This window comes from Ipomoea nil, unplaced genomic scaffold (genome assembly GCF_001879475.1).
Source record: "Ipomoea nil cultivar Tokyo-kokei standard unplaced genomic scaffold, Asagao_1.1 scaffold2975, whole genome shotgun sequence".
Classification (NCBI taxonomy): Eukaryota; Viridiplantae; Streptophyta; class Magnoliopsida; order Solanales; family Convolvulaceae; genus Ipomoea; species Ipomoea nil.
The window spans coordinates 2,073,716-2,097,569 of record NW_017619403.1 but is presented as its reverse complement, the minus strand read 5'-3'; the positions used below and the strand labels follow the sequence as shown (position 1 = coordinate 2,097,569).

At 34.5% G+C, this 23,854-nt stretch overlaps 3 protein-coding genes across 8 annotated transcripts; 1 reads left to right on the top strand and 2 right to left on the bottom strand.

Annotated features, from left to right (window-relative positions):
* Window positions 1-1,560: 1,560 nt before the first annotated feature.
* On the top strand, window positions 1,561-6,526 carry LOC109163203 (E3 ubiquitin-protein ligase ORTHRUS 2-like). 5 transcript variants are annotated; one of them, XM_019311962.1, is made up of 10 exons: window positions 1,561-2,153; window positions 3,113-3,645; window positions 4,077-4,202; window positions 4,317-4,416; window positions 4,490-4,551; window positions 4,635-4,737; window positions 5,005-5,152; window positions 5,327-5,544; window positions 5,630-6,005; window positions 6,099-6,526. In XM_019311962.1, exons 1-10 carry the CDS (start codon window positions 1,719-1,721, stop codon window positions 6,290-6,292), a joined length of 2,295 nt encoding a protein of 764 aa, XP_019167507.1. In that variant the 5' UTR covers window positions 1,561-1,718; the 3' UTR covers window positions 6,293-6,526. The 5 variants fall into 5 exon arrangements, with proteins under 5 accessions (XP_019167507.1, XP_019167506.1, XP_019167505.1 ...); XM_019311961.1 differs by having other exon boundaries at window positions 1,562-2,153; window positions 5,630-5,818; window positions 5,855-6,526; XM_019311960.1 differs by having other exon boundaries at window positions 1,563-2,153; window positions 5,630-6,526.
* A 2,458-nt stretch (window positions 6,527-8,984) lies between these two features.
* On the bottom strand, window positions 8,985-15,229 carry LOC109163182 (protein BONZAI 1-like). The gene is made up of 16 exons (XM_019311940.1): window positions 14,791-15,229; window positions 13,499-13,546; window positions 12,890-13,038; window positions 12,766-12,814; window positions 12,461-12,517; window positions 11,784-11,972; window positions 11,554-11,688; window positions 11,124-11,185; window positions 10,936-11,038; window positions 10,738-10,852; window positions 10,491-10,567; window positions 10,273-10,410; window positions 9,997-10,161; window positions 9,708-9,821; window positions 9,501-9,597; window positions 8,985-9,283 (listed from the first exon to the last, which is right to left on the bottom strand). The coding sequence occupies exons 1-16, from the start codon at window positions 14,938-14,940 to the stop codon at window positions 9,198-9,200; spliced, it is 1,734 nt and encodes a 577-aa protein (XP_019167485.1). The 5' UTR covers window positions 14,941-15,229; the 3' UTR covers window positions 8,985-9,197.
* A 1,815-nt stretch (window positions 15,230-17,044) lies between these two features.
* On the bottom strand, window positions 17,045-20,525 carry LOC109163183 (centromere protein S). Of its 2 annotated transcripts, XM_019311942.1 has the most exons (5): window positions 20,311-20,525; window positions 20,093-20,164; window positions 18,714-18,794; window positions 18,003-18,195; window positions 17,045-17,212 (listed from the first exon to the last, which is right to left on the bottom strand). In XM_019311942.1, exons 1-4 carry the CDS (start codon window positions 20,435-20,437, stop codon window positions 18,047-18,049), a joined length of 429 nt encoding a protein of 142 aa, XP_019167487.1. In that variant the 5' UTR covers window positions 20,438-20,525; the 3' UTR covers window positions 17,045-17,212; window positions 18,003-18,046. The 2 variants fall into 2 exon arrangements, with proteins under 2 accessions (XP_019167487.1, XP_019167486.1); XM_019311941.1 differs by lacking the exon at window positions 17,045-17,212 and having other exon boundaries at window positions 17,630-18,195.
* Between the last annotated feature and the right edge of the window lie 3,329 nt (window positions 20,526-23,854).

The window sequence follows — 23,854 nt, the reverse complement described above, 5'->3', positions numbered from 1 at the left end:
AGTCAAGGACTGAAATTAACAAGACTCTTATATGACCAAAATTGAAATTTCCTCCATTATCTTTCCAACAAGTTGAATACCCAATTCCAAAGACCCCACAATTCTCGATAATTCAATAAAAATCTGTCCACTTTGAGCATATTCTCACACTACCGCTACCAACTTTCAAACTTTGATATTTTCTTCCAAATACTATACACTAAACTAGTGAATTAAACTCGTGCAGGCTATTTATACATTATCTAACTTATGTAACTATAGGAACAACATCTACTATTAAGTTCACCAATAAAATCATAAATTGAAAATGATCTCAAGAACTAATAGTAAAAATATTAAGACTAAAATGAAAATGGATGTGTACTATAAAATAGAGGACGAACGTTAATAAATCATGGTATAAAAATTTTAAGAGCATTTTCACGGCATCATATGTAATAGTGTCGTATTACCCTTATGAAGGACTTTATTATTAGTATAATGAAAAGTACCTCTTCATCTAATTTTATGTGTTTGATTCGGTTAATAAGATTTAACTAAAATTATTTTTAATTTAATTTTTCATAATATTAAATCTAGTATTAGTATATAATAAAATAAAATATAAAATATATTTAAAAATTATATTAAAAGTATAGTTAAACACAACAATTTAAATTTAAAAATAATTACAAGTGTTTATAAAAAGTAAATAAAAAAGAATTAAATTTATTAATAAAAAACAAACAAAACAAATAAAATGTGACAAAGAAAATAAACTTATCATATATAAACTACATTTGAGACATCATTTAGTACAACAGCATAAAAATTTTTTAAACAAAAAGGTATACGGACTTAAACTTTATGCGGACCAAGTGCAATTATGTCAATTATTATATGGCAAATTATTTTTTGGACCATGATTCACTGGTTCAAACAGTTGTGCGAACCATAATAAAAAAATACATTTTTAATTTACTAAAAGTACATTATTTGTATAATGAATGTATATTATACAAAATAATATATTTTCGTACTCAAATAATATATTTTTATTAAATATAATATAATTTTTAATATATTAAAAATACATTATTTATATATTAAATATACACTATTTGATAGTATGGTTCACACAATAATAATAAATTATTATAATATACCGTAAGCTAATTTATTACAGTATATGCCGCAATATCCTTGTTTGTATCCATCGACTTGGGCCGAAATGTCGAATATAACCCCACAGTATCAGAGCTTTTCTCAACAATGCCACGCCTAAAGAACAGTAATAAAACAAAAAAATTAGGGATATTTCTGTCAGTAAAACGGCTATTTGTTTGAAATCTCCATTGGTCACATCAACCCTGCCCAAATATATATATTTGTAGCGCTTATCCCCAACAGTCAACTGCATTAAACTCTGCGTATAGCCGCAAATCTGTACCCTCCAACCAAAACGGTCAAACCAAATCTCGTCCGTACATTTTGAAAATGCGCGCAGAGGCTCCCGTGCGCTCCGTCTCAGGGGATTGGCCCTCCATTTCAAACCCTCCAACTCCTTTCAAAACCCGCCTCTTCCTCTCTCTACATTCGCCTTGGGTTTCTCTCACTAGGATTATCACCGGCCAATCCACAGCTCCGCCTTCATTTCTCTTCGGCTCCATTATTTATTGTTGCTTTTCGGTTTGTACTGTTTGTTGGGCGCACTATCGGAACTTTCTAGAACTGCTGCGATGGCGCACGTTAGCCAGCTGCCGGTCGACGGCGACGGCGTCTGCATGCTTTGCAAGGGGAAGCCGGCGGAGGAGGAGACGCTCACGTGCGCCACCTGCGTCACTCCCTGGCACGTGGCTTGCCTCGCTGTGGTGCCGGAGAGTCTGGCCTCCTGTGATGGCTTCGAGTGCCCCGACTGCGCCGGGACCGGGATCACCGGAGCTCCGGCCCCGGTTTCTGCCGAGAGTGGTGACCTCGTGGCGAAGATTCGGTCAATCGAGGCCGATGAGTCGTTGACGGAGAAGGAGAAGGCGAGGAGAAGACAAGAGCTGCTTAGCGGGAAAGCTGATCAGGAGAAGGGGAAGGAAGAGGAAGGGGGATTCGATGTGTTATCCGTGCTTGGAGAGAGTATCAAATGCTCGTTCTGTATGCAGCTTCCGGATAGGCCGGTTACGGTATGGATGTTCTTCCCCTCGGGTTTCTTCTCTTATCGCATGTAGACATATTATACTGTTATTTGCTAATCTGTTGATAAAATCATCTGTTGATAACATCAGTGATTATAGAGCATTATGTTTCATTTGCATTCCAAGATCCAACATAAATGTGTGTACGACCTTGAACCTGTTTGAGAAAAGTATATGCATGATACAGTGATTTGACTTGACTGGAAAATGCTTGGAGTTTATTTCGTTAGTTATAATTATGTATTTTTTTCTTGTGAGGGTATCTTTCTGGATAGTCTTCATGATCCGCATAAATTCCTGAAAGCATCCATGCATCCATGTTTAATCACTCATTTTCGGCATCAATGGTCAATCTCCTTGACGGCATTCAAAGTTTTACATTGCAAGATGTACCAAGTAAAAACCTTTGATTTCTGTCTGGATCGTTCTAATATATGTAATGGGTTTGAGTGATCGTAACAGATGTCAACAAATATCCTTGTAGTCCTATGTCTGGTGTTTTGGATTAGTCTTCATGGATGACTTCTTGAAAGCATCCATACCCTAACCATGCGTCCATGTGTTACCAGTGATTTTCAGCACCAATGGCAGCCCCTTTCCTGCATTCAAAGTTATACCATACAAATTGCACCAACTATAAACCCATTCTTATCTGTAATGGGCCTGGGGAGTGATCCAAACAGATGATAGCGAATAGCCTTATACTGCTGTATTTGCCATGCCATTTTGTTTGGTTTATCTGCCAGTAAAATAAGTTTTCATGGAGTTGGTCAACAACAGAAGGTAGGTAGTCTTTTTGTGGACTCCCAGAATCAGTTCTTTTTACGGACAATATGGAATTACTAAGAAATCATTGCTCTTTCTTTGATTTATTGGGAACATTTAAAAGTTCATTGCTTCAAGTTGCTATTGATCTCGATGGTGATGTTTCTGTTAGAATGTTTCAGACACCTTGTGGGCACAATTTCTGTCTGAAGTGCTTCCAGAAATGGATTGGCCAAGGCAAGAGAACTTGTGCAAAATGCCGCCGCAAATTTCCTCCGGAGATGGTGAATCAGCCACGCATCAACTCAACCCTTGTAGCTGCCATTAGGATGGCCAAGGTATCACGAACTATTGCCACTGGAGTGCCTCAGTCAGTCTACCATTATATATGTAATCAAGATCGCCCAGATAATCCATTTACCACAGATAGAGCAAAGAAAAATGGGATGGCAAATGCTAGCAGTGGGAGGACACTTGTTACTGTTCCTAAGGATCATTTTGGGCCTATTCCAGCAGAGAATGACCCAGAAAGAAATCAAGGTGTCTTAGTTGGAGAGACTTGGAAGTTCCGTGTGGAATGCTGCCAGTGGGGTATTCATCGTCCCCCTGTTGCTGGAATTGCTGGGCAATCAAAGTATGGTGCTCAATCAGTTGTGCTATCTGGAGGCTATGAGGACGATGAAGACCATGGAGAATGGTTCTTGTACACGGGAAGGTCAGTTTTATGTGACTACTACACTTCACTTGTATGTTTTCTTAGATTTAAGGCATAGGACTTGCCCTTCAGTAATTACCATTCAGCTTAAGATGTCAACATTATTTTATTTAATTGGTATAATATTGCAAATTGTTGTAGAAAGTAAGGGAACAAACATTCAAACTGTTTTTTACCCTCTTTGATTTTACATGCGGGATCATTTATTGGTTGTTTTCATTCTATTTTAATATCATTCATTCATTTGTTACACGTATTATATCTTGTCTGAAATTGAATTGGTTAGTGTATCTAGGAAAATGGTGATCTATGTTTCGTATTCTTGCATTTCATGTAAGAATACTTGCTTCTTCCATATCCTCTAACTGAAACGACTTGAAATCTGTACCTTTTTGTTGATTGTTGATCTGCTTTCCTTACAAATAATGCAGTGGAGGGAGAGATCTAAGTGGCAATAAGCGAACCAACAAGAATCAATCATTTGATCAGACATTTGATAACCTTAATCAAGCTTTGCTAGTGAGCTGTGAGAAAGGCTATCCAGTCCGAGTTGTGAGGTGTTTTTCCCTCTATCTTTGAGCTTATATGCAGTGTAAAATGTGTAATTTTGAAAAAAAAAATTGTCTTTGTTTTAACATTCTCTCCCAACCATTTAATATTTTGTTTAACAGATCTGAGAAAGAGAAGCGATCTTCCTATGCCCCAGAGAAACATTTGCGCTATGATGGGGTCTACAGGATTGAGAAGTGCTGGAGAAAAATTGGAAAGCAGGTAACTGTTGCCTTGAATTTTAGATGCTTGTAGTTTCAAGAAGTGTCCTTGACACATTGCTTTCATTTGCCAGGGGTTTAAGATGTGCCGGTACTTGTTTGTCAGATGTGATAATGAACCGGCACCATGGACAAGGTCAGTTATAATGTTATATAAGTTGCTTCTTCTTATTCCTCTACAACTAGTTCTTTTGTGATTTCTCCAATCCTGTAATACAGTGATGAACATGGAGACCGCCCAAGGCCTCTACCAGACATTCCTGAGCTTAAAAAGGCACTTGATGTTTTTGAGAGGACAGAAAGTCCATCATGGGACTATGATGTAAGATGTAATTTTTTCTTTCTTTTAATGCTATCGACAATATTATTGGATTGTAGCTGGTATGGAGTAAGTTTAATTTGACATGAGAGTGATGAGACTGTTGCTAAGCAACAATGGAATTCCCAAGTACATTATATATTCTACTGTTTACGAATATGGTTATATTTTTTTAGTGTCTTCCCTTTGGAGCTTTACAGTAATTGTTTTTAGTTTTATAGAGCTAATACAGAGATTGTTTCCTTACCTGGATGGTATGTGTTTGGACAGGAGGCGGAAGAACGCTGGAGATGGAAGAAGCCACCACCTCCTAGCAAACAGAAACAAGTAGTTGAAGGAAATCCTGAGGACAGAAAAAGGGCAAGGAAGGCAATAAAGAGAGCTCAGCATATATCTCTCAAAGAGAGACTTTTGAAAGGTCAGAGCATTCTATCACCGTTTATTGTGGTTATATTGTCCCAAAACATGCTCACTTTGGTATTTTCCTCATCTGTGGTTTACCTTTTAACTATTTAAGAATAAATGTGTACTTTTGCTGAGTGTGAATTAATGCCTTAAAGCATCTTCCGATCTTAAAATCTGTGTGGTGCAGGATTCAGCTGCCTTCTTTGTGGCAATGTCTTGAATGTACCCCTCACAACACCTTGCGCTCATAACTTCTGCAAGGCTTGCCTAGAGAAGGCATTTGAAGGCCAAACATTCACAAAAGAGAGGGGATGCCAGAATGGAAGGAAACTTCGCTCCCAGAAGAATATCATGAAATGTCCTGTATGCACAGTGGACATATCTGAGTTTCTACAGAATCCTCAGGTTTTAAGACGCTATGTTACAGGAATAGTTTCTCTATGTCGTCCGTAAGTCTACTAGAGTGCTCATGTTACTTTCTTGTGTGCAGGTGAATAGAGAATTAATGGATGCCATTGAGAAACTTCAAAGTACTGCTAATGAGGATGACAGTGACACAGAGTGTTCTTCTGATGAGGAAGCTAATGCGACTGAGAAGAGCCCCACCAAAACTTCGCCTGAGAGTTCAGGCATAGAAATGCCAACTGCTGGCGCTGAAGACATGCATGCAAATGCTTCAGAAGAGAACAGCAAGAATGCAACAACTGAGGAGAAGGCAGAGAAAACAAACAAGAGGAGAAAAACCACCGAGGCTGGGGAAAGCTCAAACAATGTTGATAATGATGTTACAGATAAGGTAAATCCCAATGAGGAGCCTTGTAATGGCAACAACCTGCAAGTTGCAGAAGAAAACGGGCATGGGAATGGTGATAAGTTGCAAGCCACCAGTGAAGGAAGCGGAAAGCTTCCTTGTAATGGCAACAACTTGCAAGTTGCAGAAGAAAACGGGCATGGGAATGGTGATAAGTTGCAAGCCACCAGTGAAGGAAGCGGAAAGCCGCCTTGTAATGGCAACAAGCTGCAAGTTGAAGAAGAAAATGGGCATGGAAATGGTGATAATTTGCAAGCCGCCACTGCCAGTGAAGGAAATGAAAAGCCAAAAGCTGGTCGGAGAGGACGACCAAAAGGTAGTACTAATAACAAGTCCCACTAATGAAATGAAATAGAGCGTAGGCCATTGCCTAATTGGTGCTAATGTTCTTGTTTAGCCTTTTGTTTTGGCTCTCTTATTACATTTACTAGCCGGCTAGCCCCCATACTAAGCATGGGGTTTTTTTTTTTTTTGTTTTTTAATTACTGAAACTTGAGGCTACGGACCGGTTGCTTCTGCGTCCAATTTTGATCTATTTTGGATGCAAATTTGAAGATTTAAGGAATGGGTGATTTTAAAAAGAAATGGGTGGATTACCTACCTAACTGTGCTCCAGTGCCTTTGTCTGTCTGAATTTTTGTGAAAAATATTATGGAGTACTAAGATTTCATGGGAGCCTCTATTTTTTACGTTAAATTTTTTTAGAGTTAATACCCAAAATCGTCCTTGACTATAGTGGTTTTTCTCAATTTTGTCCTAAACGATTTTGGTGACCTAATATCGTCCCAGACTTTTGTGTTTCGCTCAATTTCGTCCTCCATTTGTTATTCCATCAAATTGGTGTTAAATAAAGGGACAATTCAGTAATGTCAATATTGATATTTCTTTATTTTCAACTTGTGAAGTGCGAAATTCCTCTTTCTTGTACGAATTATACCCAGAATTACTCCCGGACCTGCAAATCAAATTTTATATTCGCAATTTTAGGAGTAATTCTGGGAGTAATTCGTAAAAAAAAAAAAAAAAGGGATTTCACAGTTCACATGTCTATGAGTAAAGAGATGCCAATATTAAAATTACTTAATTGTCTATTTATTTAACACCAAAATGACAGAATAACAAATGGACTAAATTGAGCAAAAGCACAAAAGTCTGGGACTAAATTGCGCGAAACACAAAAGTCTGGGACGATATTAGGTCACCAAAGTCGTTTAGGACGAAATTGAGAAAAACCACTATAGTCGAGGACAATTTTGGGTATTAACTCAATTTTTTTATAAATAATTTTAGATAGATCAACATGGTTGATGTGATGGTTCAGCACTCTGTCCCTTAAGCATGAGGTTGGGGGTTCAATCCCCACCCATGGGCAAATTATGCTGTGCATCCGTATGCACCAAGCATGGTGCATACGGATGCAAAAACGACTGGTGCATACGGATGCAAAAACGACGTCGTTTTTATAAAACGCGCGCCTCCCCTTAAAAAAAAAAATTAGGTTCGAAACTCTAATTCCATAATCGATGAACTATAATTCCATAATTGATGAACTATAATTCCATAATCTAATCTATGAACTAAAATTTTCAGAATGAATGAACTAAAATTCCAGAATCTATGAACTAAAATTTCAGAATCGATGAACTATAATTCCATAATCGATGAACTATAATTCCATAATCGATGAACTATAATTCCATAATCCATGAACTAAAATTCCATAATGAATGAACAAAAAAATGTTGTTACTAGGAATCGAACTTGAATTTTTTTTTTAAAGGGGAGACGCGCGTTTTTAATAAAACGACGTCATTTTTGCATCTGTATGCACCATGCATGGTGCATACAGATGCACAGCATAACTATTCCCACCCATGTGTTATTTATTTGTGGAAAATATAATTGACTCTTTTAAATTCAAAATTTTTAATTAAATATGTGAATTATATAGTAGGTTCGAATCAAGTGGATATATCTAGATTGATTGATGAGATTATTTTGCATTTTTACATGAAGGTATATGAGTAGAAAAGTGGGGCAATTAATTTATATGTAGGGGGGGGGGGGGGGGCGGAATTCTCATCTAGACAACATCTCAACTGTGGACATGCGGACAAATTTGGTCATTTCATCTAAACATGATAAAAGGCTGAAAATGATTGAAAATGGAAGGTACTACCTAATTTTCAGCACTTTCCTCTCCTATGTTATTACGATTGAGTATTTAGAAATATATGACAATGGTGCAAGAAAGACAGTACATGATTCTTATGATTTTAGGGTTTAATAAATACGTAGTAGTTTTTTTTTTTTTTTTTTTTTTTGAATTCCATACTCTCCTTCACATGGGTTCTCCATCTTGCTTTAAGTTTTTCTTATGATTTTTTTTTTTTTTTTTTTTTTTTTTTTGTAATCATGAATTCAAGTTGATTTTTGTATTTTTTAATTACATATTATTTGAGTATAAATTATATATTTGTGTTGTTGACATATGTGTAATTTTTGTAGGCACTACTGGTGTGCACTATGGCTTCAGTAGTTGTGCATTTACATTGTTAGATATGTTCATTTTTGGCTGATTTAGAGGAAAAACAAGGTAAATTGTAACACTATTCAAAAAAAAGGTAAATTGTAACAAAAATGAATTTGCACAGTTGGTGGTGTGTATTTTGGCTTCTTTAAGTGTGCATTTTCAAAGTCGGTGATGTGCATTTGTGTGACTAAGAGGAGAAACAAGGTCCTCTTGTAAAAAATATGATTGATCATATAGCCATAAATTAAAATTCATCAGTGATTAATAATTTTAGTAAAAAAAAATACATGATCAATTTTATAATTATTATAAACTTTCAAGTTTGTAATGTATTGTGGCTTCTGTAAGTGTGCGTTGCAGTCACTGGTGTACATTTTGAGTGATTTAGAGTACTCACATGTTTTGGAAAACAGCTTGATTAAAATTTGATTGATAATATTTTTTTTAGGAATATACATACCCCTTAAATCTAGCACGAGAACTAAATTTGACACTACCAGAAAAGTTTGAATTCAAATGTGGTTAACGCAAAATTATCCAACATACCATACCCTTCATTGGTAAAAATAAGGTTATCTATTTAATGAACAAAATTCACATAATAAGAAACAAGGAGCTGAAACCCTACGAACGAAATAGAAAAAGGCCCTCGCTTTAACACATTGAAATCAGAAATCAAACATGACTATTTTTGTACAGAAAATGCACATACGTTTATACAGTTGGATGAGCTCGCACATATGCCAGAAACTGAGAAGGAAGCTCTGCTAAAAGTGAATGAACAACAGACATATCTCCACCTACAAGACCATGCAAATTAAGGAATCAGATTATACAGTCGACTTGCAACTTTTTGTTTGGCAAACCGAATCAGAATTTAATATTTTCAGTGTGAAATTATTAAACAAGCTTGTTCATCACAATTTTGTATAAACTCTAGGCTTTGTATGAGTATGAAACTTGGTTCAGTTTCCGCTTTCAGAGATTTCAGCTTAGTGGTTTACAGGGTTGACTTACTTTGCATATCTCGTAATGGGACAAATTGAACAATATCGCGGGATGCAACCTTTCCAAATGAGTTTTCAAGTCTATCACCTTTATCGGCATCTAATATCTGAAATAATAAAGTTATAAATGTTGAAAAGTGAAAACCAATGTTAGGGAAAATATGATATGATGAGCCATTAGGCACCCTTCTTGTGTAAGGAAGACAAACAAGAATACCTCCATTTCCTTGAAGTCAGCTCCTCCCACTCCAACAATAAGAATTGACAATGGCAGATCTGATGCCCTAATAATGGCATCCTTTGTCTCTTCCAGATCAGTTATGACTCCATCCTACAATTTTTTTCACAAAAACAAGGAACTTAGTTTAATTTGCAAAGGTATGCATGTAATGTGAGAGGTATTCAAGCAATTATAAAGCGAGAAATCGATCGCTTCAATGTCACATTTTTGTTTCAACTGAAAGCTAACAAAATTGAGACGAGTCATCCGGTAGTAAATGGCATACCGTGATTATTAATAAGATGTAATACTTTTGTTCTTTTCTAGTTGCAGATTCACCAGCTATCTGTGCTGCTGCATTTATCACTGGTCCAAACAAAGTTGGTCCAGCAAGTGATACATTGTAAAGGGCATTTGTATAGGCCATCATAATTCCCTGGATTCCTTCAACCTGAGATAATAAAAGCCCATGATAAAAGATGTTGGCAGTTGATGGAAGCACAAAATTCAAGAAGCCAACAGTGAACAAGTATCTTAAAAAATGGTATTCATGTGAAGTTACCTCACAGTAACTAGTGCTTCCATTCAAGTTGAAGCAATGGGAGACTGGACCATCAATTGGTCGTGCTCCAAATCCCCATGCAGGAAAGCGTTTGTCTGAATCATAAAACTGCAATACTCCCCCAACCTCTGTGATTGCCTGAAATCAGAAAATCATTGTTGCATGATTCATATAAGAAAAAACCTTCTAAATTGTAACATGGGAGATCAGTTTCTCACTCTTTGATATGCATTTGGACGTCCTGAAGGATCAATATAATGCAGTGAATCAGATAGGCGTGGATTTCCATTTGAAGCTAACAAACAGGAACAGAAGTCAGAGGAATACATTCTACATGCCAAAGGATGTTAGTGCAAAATAATCTTGGAATTTTTTGAAGGATTATTCATAAAGAATGATTCTTTCATAGCCTTGGAGAGTGTGCACAACTGTAAATATATCCCCACAAGAATTCACATTATATACCAGTAAAGTCAATGGCCACCATGAAGTTAAGTTCATAGCCTGATGCCAAGTAATCAAGGAAGGTATGCTGGATTTTTTCAGAAAACTTTTCAACAAACAGCTGACTCTTTATAACCTGAACTCAAATCATAGAGCACGTTCAGTGCAAGCCAAAACTTGAAATAGATAACAAATTTTATTGACTATTCAGTTACTTACCTTGTTCTGATGTGCTGTCCCAACAGCAGTGGGTATAAAGAAATTTGCCCCTGCCCTGGAAGCATGTAACTTTTCCAACTCTGAAAGTGATTTTTGAACCTTTCTGAACATGCAATAGGAGCAAAATCAGAACTCGTCTGTAAAGGTGTAGAAAGGATACTGCAACAGAATAAACAGGAGTAATTTACCCAAGTAAGCCATGTCTTCCGTTGCTATTGAAGTCGTAACATTCAATAGTCAATGGGCTGTCCTGCATGAATCCAAGAGGCATTAAACGACAGTGCAATTTAAGTTATAGGGGAGAAGGATCTTTGGAAAAAAAGTAGTACTGTTCTTGTAAATGGCAAATGTAACTTATCAAGCAAAAGTATGATTAAAACATGAACAAGACAGACAGCTCCTAAAACTGAGAGAAAACTTCAATTTTCACAGAGATGCATCAATGCTTCCAGGGTCAGCCCCAAAAAGGCAGCAGATAACATCATCCCATTCAGAGGACATAAGCAACCAACTCCACCAAATCTAGTGGGTTATAGGTCGAGATGCACAAAATAACATTAAAATCACGGCATACACTCTAAATGCATCCTATCATACCAAGCATAGGGATTCTTATACCTTACTTCCAACTTGTTGAATACTCAAGTAAACTGGTTTCCATTTGGGACTGTGGTTATTTTTCAAAACTTCAGTTTTGCAAATAGGCACGGCTTGTCCACCCTCTGTGGTTTTGAGTACCACTAGAAAAGGATCCTGATACAAAAATCAATGGCACATGATGTATAAACATATTATCCATTTTAAGGGAGGAAGAGGGGGCAAGGAAAAACAAGCATTTGTGCATTTACACTTTTTGAGAACAAATCCTTGGATTCCAAATCTGAACACCTAAATATCAACTCTACTGTAGTCTTTGAGGTGACACTTTCCTCTGCACAAATAGTGAGCTTGCCAAATCTTTGAGCATGTGTTGTACCGGAAGATTTTTCTCTGTCCAAAAGATCTAAGGTCATAGATCTGCTTGGTTTTGTGACAATCTGCAGAAAAATTAATGAAAACTCCATGAATTGCAAAGAGAGTTTCACTTCAAGGTGCCATATATACACACATAGGATCTTGCTAGTAACGCATATCCTCCTCTCTAATTTTTGCTAGAGAAACATATCCTCCTCTCCAACATATATTTGAATGTAGAGTCCTTGTTAGAAAAACTGACAATTATTAGATTCTCTTATTTATTCATGCAGTAAACTAAAGAGTAAAGACTCATAGTTTCACAATTATCACATGTTTTAGAAAGAAGAACTAGGAATCTAGGCTCAACTATATAGCTATCATATACTGTAATAGGCTCTTGAAATCTATCTAACTAGGTTAATATCAATCCATCTTATCTCTGTCTACTCTAGTATATAGCTCCCACCTTACTGGCAGGTAGTGACTCCTTGCCACCTACCAGACCTTTCAACTCATTAGCTCATAATAGCCCCAATGATATAATTAAAGAGTACCCGGCAATCCATACCGCAGATAATGTGCAACTGGCCTCGCCAAGAAAATCTTGCTCCTCCAGTTTAAGCATCTACATTAGAAAAATAATATTTTTGTCAAGACTCAGGTTTACCAGTTGTGATTCCAGTGCAGCAGGGTTTGGCAAGGTTTGTGTTAAGTTCTTAAGAAATTAACTTGAAAGGTGAATTGGGAGAAAAAACAGCTAAAAGATTGAAAACACTAACTTTACATTCATTGAAATTTGAAAAACACTGAATTGCTGTTGACCTGTAATAGGAACTGTAATTCTGTAAATGATAGCATGTGAAGAAACTATACCTTAACATCTTGATTATGAACATGTGTGTCAACATCATACACATGAAACCTGGAATAAAAGGAGAATGGAAATAAAAGGCATGTTTGATCAATTAGAATCATATCCTAAAGTGTCAAGACTCACACCAAATTTTGAACCATCTCAAATTGATATGTCATAGTAAACTTTGTAATCCATTTGGGATTCAATGAATTTAAAACTACTTCTGTACGGCCCAGCTCTTGAAGTGAGCCATCTTTCCCTTTTGTATAAACAACTGCCATAGGATCACTCTGTAAAAAATAAGAGATGATTACAATCAATCACATAGCATGACATATTTCACAGGCAAAAAATTCATAGTCTACATTCAAGCAACAGCTATCATGTTGTTAAGATAAAAGAACAATTTCAATGTGTGTGTTTACTAACTGGAGAAAATTTCCATTGTTCTTAAAGGAGCAAGGAAAAGGGAAAATTGGTGCTGGTAAACATATTTTCTAAATTGGGGGAAAAAATGAAGGAAAACTAGAGAAAGAAAAACAGAGAATTAAAGTAAATGCAACCTAAATTTCCACATATGAAAATGAATTAAGAAAAGTATTTCCTCTTCCAAACAACAATTTTGTATGCATACAGATCTGAAGTGACTATAATACCACATTAAGGTATCTAGATTGGAAACAAAAGATCCTATTAGCAACATAGAATGAATTAAAATAAAATCCTAAATAAATGTAATTCACAACAGACCTTGGAAAGCACATCACGGTCACTCAAATTTGAAGCAGATAAAGATAACTGCAACAAAGTAACAAAAATATATCAGTTTAAAGTACATATATCAATAAAAGGTATCACACTTAATGAAGCCAAAGCATTGATAAAATAATGTCAGAGTTGTTGCAAATTCTACCACACACCATGGCAACATTGCATAAATCAGTGTTTACATGTATGTACTAAATATTCAGATGAAAAAAAAAAAAAAAAAACTTGATAATATAATTAACAATGTTCACATAACAAAGTACAAAGTAATGTTGATATGATACATATGTCCAAATCATATGTAGCAAATATTCACTTTATATGTGCTAAATGGTCACAAGAAAAACATTATGATAATGCTCACATCATATAAATTGGAAGTTAAAGTCATGGTAGAAGTGCCACAGAATTCTGGTTGTGACAAGTACATCATGCTTAAAATTGAAACTGCAAAACTCAAGGTCACAAATTCACAATCAAAACTTTCTTACACTTTGCTTCAATTTAGAGGACACAGTTGCATATTTTTCAATTAACTATCTCACATTCTCACCGGACTGCATATTCAATCAAACTTGTGCACTCACATCGGTTGGAAATCCAAGCTATTAACCTTTCTTAAACAAAAAAAAAAAAAAAAAAAAAAAATCAAAAAATTCCAAAGAGGAATATTTCATACAGTGCAAACACAAATTCAGTTGCCAAACTGGAAGAAAAACACTCTATTTACATAATTGAAAAGAAAAATCCATTCCAGGATAGCAATAATGAGTTTCATCACAACTACAAGGTCAGGTGTTTTGCATAATGTAGCTCCGCATATGTTTTTTCACTAACAACATGCTTCTACAGACTACAGCATGCTAGTTAATCATATATGTCTACAGTGTCTACTCTCTTTGAGCCTATACCCTATGCAGACACATTAGCCTGTTGGATGGACTAAATGCTTCTCTTAACCAACCAAAACCTTTTCCAAATGTCGAAGATAGAAGTGAAACGTAAATCTGGAATTCTAGAAATATACCAAAACAGAAGGCAATAGCTAAATATCTACAGTTACATCTGGAAAATCGAAATTACTCCGCACCAATTAATCAAGACCGATCACGCAGTTCAGTCAGTTATTTCATCGCGTTTAGCACGAATTCCACTTCAAGTCTCTCGAGTCAACGAATAGTTTTACCATAATTTCAGTAAGATTTCCGTATAAATTTTGCAATTAAACAGTTTTTCCTAGTGTAAGTGTGAAGTTAGAGCATAGTAGAGAGAACCTCGATCTGAGAGAAGAGGCCTTGGTAACCGCGAGACTTGAGGAAGGCATCGACGGCGTCGTGTGCAGCATCTCCTGGATTGGCTCGGAAACTCCTATTGGCGCCTAGCGCCGACTGACCGGCGGCGACGTCGGAGCAGCAATTCCCCATTCCTTCCGGTTCCGCCTGCTGGCCTGCTTACAACTTCAAATTGGGTATACTACTCCAACTACTGATACTGAATATTGGATTGTCTAACTTTATTTATTATCAATAATTACTACACTAAACATATCTATAAGCGTGAGCGTGACTGCATCGAATCGATAACGTAAAGAAAAATTTTCACGGCGAATGGACAACAGGAGTCATGGATCATGATGCCATGTAGGAAAAAGGGCCACCCCTGCCCTTTCCTATACTTCTATCCCGTTATGTTGTTGACGCCGCGAAGAATTTGTTTCTTCATCCTTCCACTTTTCTGTTTTCTTTTAGGTTTAAATAAACACGTTACTGTGCCTTTGGTTGAAGAGAATTTAAATTATCTTTTCATTTAATTCTCATATGATTTCTTGTCCCCTGCAATTTTAGAAAGAAAAAAAAGATAGTGATGAGTCAAAATTATACATTCCTTCTTTAACCTAAAATTAATGTCCGACAATAATAATGGACATTTTAAACTTTATACTACTTATTTCTTTTCAATTCCTATGTATACCAAACATTGGAATTGAAATTCTCAGTAATTCTATTCATGTAAACCAAACACTAGAATTTAAATTCTCACTTTATTTCCAATAATTTATCTCCCATGAAGATTGTAATTCTTTTCCCACGTAATTCATCATCTCCAACCAAACGTCATGTTAAAATTTGAGAATTTTTTTCTAATTTTATTAAAGCATACTAGACCATACTCAAACATAATTTTTATAACACAAAATTCTATTAAATAGTATAAAAATAAATTCTTGATTTAATCTAGTCTCCTATTAAACAATTGCACCAACATTTTTTTAGTTATATACTTTATTGATTTTTATTATATTTGTTATTTGTAGATATAGAAAAAAAGGAATTGCGTATTCAAATGAATTCTGTTTTCTAATTTTAAAAAAATAAATCTTTTTTTTTTAATTTTCCCACTTTCTATTGAATTTTGGAAACAACTTTTTTTTTTCTTCCATCATCTTTAGTTGTTTTCTATTGAATATTGGGAAGCAATTTTCGTTTCCCATCGCTTTCAAAAAAAAATTTTTAAAAAAAAACTTTCGTTTCCCATCTTTAGTTGTTTTGCATATGAAAGCACATGGATGAACAGTGTTTGCACTTTATTAAGAGTGCTTTTTCAATTCTCCAATTAAGCTACATTTTTGTTTTCTATTTAAAGAATATAAAAAGTAAACAAAAAGAAAATTCGTAGTAATTTGGTCAATAATTAATTGGTAATAAAAGTAAGCAAATTCTTACAATAAAATTGCAATCCACCTTATGATTCTAATAGAAACATATAAGTGTTTGGCAATTAGCTTGATTATTATTGATAGTGAATTATGTTGACTTTTTAACAAGCGGGTAGTATTAATCGTTTGTAAAAAGCATTTAATAAAGTAATTATTTAACGTTAGTCGACTACAAAGTAAAGTAATTTATAGGGAAATGAGTTTTATTTTTTGAAAACCAATTTTTCATTTTTTTTTGAAAGTATATATATATATATATATATATATATATATATATATATATTACTATTATTGGAAAATAAGCATTTTAATAAAATGATGGGCACTGTGTTGACCCATTTTTCGTCCATTGTAAGCATTATTGCAACTATTATATCATACAACATGGTTCATATTACATTGTGAATCTTAGTTCAAAAATTATGTATCTGTTAACATATTTTATACATATAATTAATACTTAATGTATTTGTAAATAAATTGAACGCACATAATATAAAAATTGAAGGTACATAATATGGTAATTATTGACACATAACATGATAACTACGCACATAAATTGTTAACTGCATTTACAAAATATGTTAACTGCAATGTGTGATGTGTTTGCAGTTAACATATTTTATACCCGTAGTTAACAATTTATATGTATGTAGTTATCATGTTATCTGTCAATAATTATTATGTGACTATGTGATGTGCCTTCAATTTAATTACAAATACAAAAACAGCTATCTGTATATATAAAATATGTCAACTAAATATACAGAACATCAAAGTTATTGTTGAACAAGGATTCACAATGCAAAGTAGATCCTAATTCATAATATAATTTGGCGCATTATTGTTAGCTTGATAAATTGAAGCAACTTGGAAAATCCTTTTAAACTTTACATGAGGTTCGATTTTTTTCCCTGCATCTTCGACGACGAAAATCAGCAGCTACGATGTGTGGTTTCTTAGTTCTTACAGCGAGGCATGCATTGGCATTTGGCAACATCTGGTATTCTGATGACGTGGTTGGAGATTACAATTCCAACAATAATGAGATAATTGTTGGCTTTGTTAATTAAAAACAAACAATCAATCAATAAAAAAAAATGCTTAAATCCATTAATGACGAAAATTGAAACTCATTAATCAAAAATCTGACCTGTCTTATGTATTGAGATCCGTGTGACGGTCTCACACAAATTTTTGTTGTGAAAGAAAATATAAAAGATCTAGATTTGAAATTTTCTTAGAACAGACTTTTTAAAATGAAATGCAACAATCAATCTCAAAATGATGTTTGAAGTAACGTTTTCAGATTCAATTGATTGATGCCAATCAACTTATTATCAAACGCTCACTTCAACCGTTTGACAAAATTAAACAACTAATTTTTGACTAATAAATTATTTTTCAAACACCTCATAATCTAGATATCCCACATACTAATTATCCTCAATAAAGTTCAAACTTGTGACTATTGTGCAACTGTGCAAGACATTGAAATTGAGATATGCACAGTTTAAACTACCTTACGTTAACTACTAAATGACCAAAACAGGTAGAAATACATTAGTATTGTGTACAAGAAATTCTATGCAACCCCATGGAGGGGACTTACCTGTGCTATTTACTAGGATTCTTGTTTGGACAAAATTTCCGATTGCCAACCTTGGGCAAGAAGCAATAATACACTTGTTAGGCAATTATATTTCTCAGCGTCCATTGTTGAATATAGCAATAAATGAAATGGCTTTATGGGGCATCAGAGCATGGCTGCAGCTACATTTAGTTACCTAGTCAAGCAGAGATCAGATGCTGCATTATGGATCCAGTACCAAGAGTTCATCTGCAGCAGCTCTGTCTTCTTTTGTTGGTCTTTTCTTCCTCTTCCTATCAGATTGGGGTTCTTTTGCTTTCAGATTATCGCGGAAGGATCTCAATGAAGCAGCTAGATGCTCATTCCGGTGTGCTGAGAAGGAAAACAGAAAAGACAGATTACACACCAAAACTTTTCGGTCAGAAAAATAATGGCCAAAAATTTCAGCACGTGGATAGGTGACACCATGACAACACATAACTCTGAGATCGTTGGCATTAAAAATTTAAAATGCCTGCTTAATATACTCAAGGATTATGCTACCAAATTTATTTGCATGTGATTTACATATTATATAGAAATGTAGAAGAACAATTGTAGTGATGTAGCGTTCAAACTAAAATTAGCAGTCACTATGTGGAACAAAAAAAAATTGCAGCTGATAGTCTTATTAGTAGAAAAGTCATAAACCCAAAAAAAAACAAAAAAACAAAAAAAAAAAAACAAAAACAAAAACAAAAACAAAAAAACAAAAAAAAAAAACAAAAAAAAAAAAAAAAAAAAAAAAAAAAGAGGAGCAAATTTCATATTAAAGAGCTGTCATTTTCATGAACTTCTAAACTTAAGGGGAAAGCATTACTACTGTAAACTTCAAGCAAGTAGAAACTCACTTGAAAGTATGACATCATCCATATTCACAGACTTGCGGCCAGCATGCTGTGAAAATAACTCTAGATCCTTTGCCAGCTGCTCTGCTCTCCAAAAATGTAAGTTAGTTTGTGGATTCGAAAAGTAAACCTTTTTACTACGTTTAGAAGATATAATGTTAAGAACCATAAGATAGCATACACCCCCACTCAAGACAAGGAATTCAAAGATGAAAAGAAGCACAAGCTTGATATTTTAGCACACTTTTATGTCTTAGGACATCAGACATTTTAATGCACTTAGCAGATAGAACTTAGAATAAAAGAATGCAATTTGTAAAAGGATAGCCAGATAGGTAATGTAGCTGCCCACCTACTTAATTTGCCTCTTTTTTTTTTTCCTTTTATTTACTGTTATTCTAGAAAAAGTTGACACTAGCTGCCAATTAAACATTCACCACCAATTTATTATAAGAAGTTGCTTTAGTCACTAAAATGACACAGAAAAGGAGCTGGTTAAGTTGATTTTTAAGTCATGCAACCTAAGAGCGAAAACACAAATGGCATGATTGGTTCATGGAATAGGTCAGGAATGAAATAACATTCCTGGGAATAGACCAACCCACTTGTGACTATTATTGTTTCTTCAATCATGCTAGGTTTTATAAGTAATTAAGTATTGATTTCTTTCTCCACATTAGATTACTTTGAAACATCTACTAAGTCACACCAAAAATGTAGTAGTTACAGCCATAAATCACACAACCAGTATAAATATCACAATTTTCAAAGTTACCTAATACTTTAGAGAACCAAAGAAGTATGCCCATTTACCAAACACGAAATAGCTAATCAAACATTAGATTTATCAGCCATTTAGCCATTTTACACAAGACTGAAAAGACAGTCATTTTTAAGACATTGACACCATAAGAAGCAATCAAAGGCAACCACATAAAGCAAACATGAAGAGTGTATCAGGACCTTCCATACAATTAACAGTATCAAATGTTTAAATCTTTAACAAATGCAGTATTTGATATTTACTCATCACAAGTTAAAGCAACCTCTATAATTTCAGGATGATCTCTGCCACATAATGTTCACTAAAATATAAATGATGTGTCACAATCCCTATCCCCAGAAAGATGAATATCACTGTGGCAGAGACTAATAATTTTTCCTTCTCTTGTGTCTTCAACTTTTTGCAAGTTCTTCAAACTCCAACAGGTCATTACAAAAATATGATAATATGTATTATGGAGTTCAAATGATTTCCCCCTTCATAATCAAACACAATCCTCATAAATCTATACTGGGGTCCACCCAATATGCAAACAAATAAAAGGGAGCTTTGTGAGCATGATATCAAGACTGGAAAAGCATATGTTATGGAGAGTTACCGGCGTATTTGAAGGCTAAATCGGAGATACAAGCCATAATTGGCTGAGAAATTTCCATATCATTTTGCTTCGCTGCTCAAATATCGCAATTATACTTCCGTAAGTGACGTTAATTTAATAAACAACAAAGAAAGCGAGATATACACCTATAATCCTATATCCGAACCTACTACTCTCCCTATGTATGAAGAAGTATGGGATTTGAATCGAAAACCTACCTTCGGCTTCAGCGATGGAGATGGTGCAGAGGCGAAATCGGTCGCGCAAGAGCTCTTTGGCGGCGGAGGTTTCGTCGTCCTCTCGCTCTACTTCGCTTGCCGTAGCTACGTCTTCCGCTCCTCCCATTTTCGTCGTCAATTGTGAGAATTCAGTTCATCGAATCACAGCAATGTCCCGAAGGATGCGCGGGAAAAAAAAATGCGGCAATGATGAATGCATATGCGCGCGATTTTGAGTTCCACATCACTTGGGTCGGACAAAACGCGGGAACATTGGGCCTTCGTAGTCTATGGTTCAGCCCGATCATTATGATGTTTATATCCTACACCACGGCGCGCGTTGCACTGTGCGCCCAGATACAAAACGACGTCGTTTTAATTTATTATTATTTTTTTTTGAAATTTTCCGTCCCAGTGAATGGCAGTAATTTTTTCTTAAAAAAAAACCCGCTGTTCAAAAATGTACATAATGTTATACTAGAATACACATAATTATATAACAAAATATACATACTCTTTTTAAAAGATAATACACATAATCTAACATAATACATAATAAACATAAACTTTTAACATAATATACATCAACTCTTAACATAATACACACAAATTTTCTGATTCGGATGTACATAATTGTATAAAAAATGAACATAACTGTATAAACAAATACACATAATTGTATGAACAAATACACATAATTGTATAAAAAAATATACATAACTGTATGAACAAATACACATAATTGTGTGAATAAATACACATAATCCCAGCAACTTCCTACCGCGCCTCCCAAAACGACGTTGTTTTGGGAGGCGCGCGGCGCACAGTGCTATGCGCGCCGTGGTGTAGGGTATAACGACTGATGTTCCTAAATCCTCAATCGTTATGTCGTGGTTCTATGTTCATAATTATAAAGCTATATATTAATACTTTTTGAACTTCATATTCATAATTATTAAACTCTATATTCACAATTACAAAATTCTATGTTTATAATTATTGAACTATATATTCATAATTTTTGAACTTCATATTCACAATTATTGAATTTCTATATTCATAATTACAAAACTATATTTTCATAATTATGTTCACAATTATATGTTCATAATTATAGAACGATATGTTGATAATTTTTTAACTATATAATATATATTCATAATTATGAACAGTTTTGGAACCGTGTCCACCTTAGTTCCATAACATAATTTGCCCTAAATCCTAATACCAATCACACAGACAAATTATATTGTGGATCAGGGTTCTCTTAGAGCATCAATAATGGTGGAGATATTTTGTTGTTTTTGAGAAGTTTTTATAAGTGTGATTATGAAATAAAATATTAGAGGGAAGAGAAACAAAAGAAAAAATAATAATTTGACGCGCCAACAGGCACGTGCCCACATGCTGTGCGCGTGTGATGATTACAGTATGCTTTGCACTGTAGCAATAACCGCAGGAAAACCAAAGCCCTTCTCTCACCTATTTCTCTTCCCTCTGCATCACCCTTTACTGTTCCAAGATCTCCCAATTAACTTCTGATATGGATGCTCCTAACTTAATGAATGCCAAAGCGCACAAATGCACTATCTTTCTGCCATTTCTCTCTCCTGTGAAACCCACAAAAAACCTAGGGTCTTGCATAAGAAAAAAACATTGAAAAAATCAAATTCTCCATTTATGTAAAAATCATTGTTTGATTTTTTGGCCAGCAAAAACTTGAGCATCAAAAACCACTAATGTGGTTGTTTTTATAACTAATTAATTAGTAGTAAATTAACTACAGTTTTTTAGAAATAGTAAATTAACTACTTGAGTAGTTTAGTTATTGGTTAAATTTCATTCAATAATATCGTTAACTATCTTTTTTTTTTTTTTGAAAATATCGTTAACTATCAAATTATTTTCTTAAAAATGCTAATTCATTTAAATTTGTGTCTATTTTAATTCTTCAAGCGACTAAAACAAAAATATACTTGATAACAATATTATTGAACAAAATTAGAGGTTGAGGGCCAAAGTGTTGAATTTTCAATAATTTACTCTTCCAATTTTGTTTTTTTTTTTTGTTTTTTTTGTTTTTTTTAACGATTGCATTCTTTAAAAATTTTGGAACTCAAATATATAATTCTTTTTAAAAAAAAAATAAAAAACTAATTCATTAATCATAAGTTGAAACAGTTACAATAAAGATCAATAGAATGATAAAACATTATTTACAGTCAGACATAGAAACAACTTTCCTAGCAATGCTAAAAGAAACTTGAATCGCAAACTGTGTTACAAGATTGAAGCTGAATTCATTGGAGGAACCTGAAGCTTCTTTGATGTTGTTAATGATCTGGCTATCCAAGACTGCCTCTATTTGAGAAGTCTTGCATACCACCTGAGTAACTATTGCAGCTCTTCTGTCCGTAGACAATATCTTCATTAATCTGAACTGCATATCATGGTTCAAATCTTCTTCGTTGCTCAGGATGAGATAAACATACGCCATGATCAATGAAATCGTTTCACCTTAATGAAAAAAGAACTTGCCAAAGAAACAAGAGGGAATAACTCGCCAAAGAAGCGAGAGGAAATAACTTGTCAAAATAACTAATGAAAAAAATGAAAAAACAGAACTCCACACCTTCTTCCATCAAGAAAACACCACGCCTTTTTGTCCTTGATCAAAGTACAGAACTTCTTGTCCTTTTTCAGAACTTAAAGACTTCCTTACCTAGATTCAAGAAAAGAACATTGACATAAAGCCTTCTTTTCCCCTTTTTGTTGAAAAATAAGTGTTTGACAATGGTGAGAGGCTTCTTGATTAGATGTGATGGTGGAAGTTGTGAAACTAAAAAACAAAATACAAAGGAACTACGGAAGTATGAGACCGCCGGCCAAGGTCGGCAGCCACACTACAAAGGAACGGTGAGAAGCAAGGTTTGGGAGGGCAGAGAGGTTTTTTTTTGCAGTGTATAGAGGTTTTTTTTTGCAGTGTATAGAGGTTTTTTTTCAAATATATAATTCTTAATTATTAAACATGTGCCACTTTATGACTAAAAGTGGTATATTTTCATATTGGAAGTGCCATGCTCTTAATAATGACCAAATTTAATCAATTTACAAAGATAATAGCCAAAGAATGGAAACAGAAATTAACTTGACCCTATAAGTGGCTCTAGTGCCGAGAAAAACATGCAAATCTCTAAAGTTTGCATCAAGGAAATACACTTTTCTTCTCTTTTGGTAAAGAACCCCACTAGGCTACCTAATTTCCTTTTTGACCTAATAGAAAACACAAAAAAAAATGTTGTGAACAATGACAAATTCCTTCTCTGTTAGAATTAAACGCTTACCAGTTACCAATACGCTAAAATTTTTATTTATTTTTATATCATTACACATTTTTAAGAACCAGGGTGATGGATTGGACTTGACCCACCTCCGCCCGACAATCTCCATCGAGCTCTAATATTACTTGTTAGGATCAAATCCTTACCATTACACCAAAAACTATAGCTAGTAGTGAATGCACAACTTTAAATGTGGGCCAGGG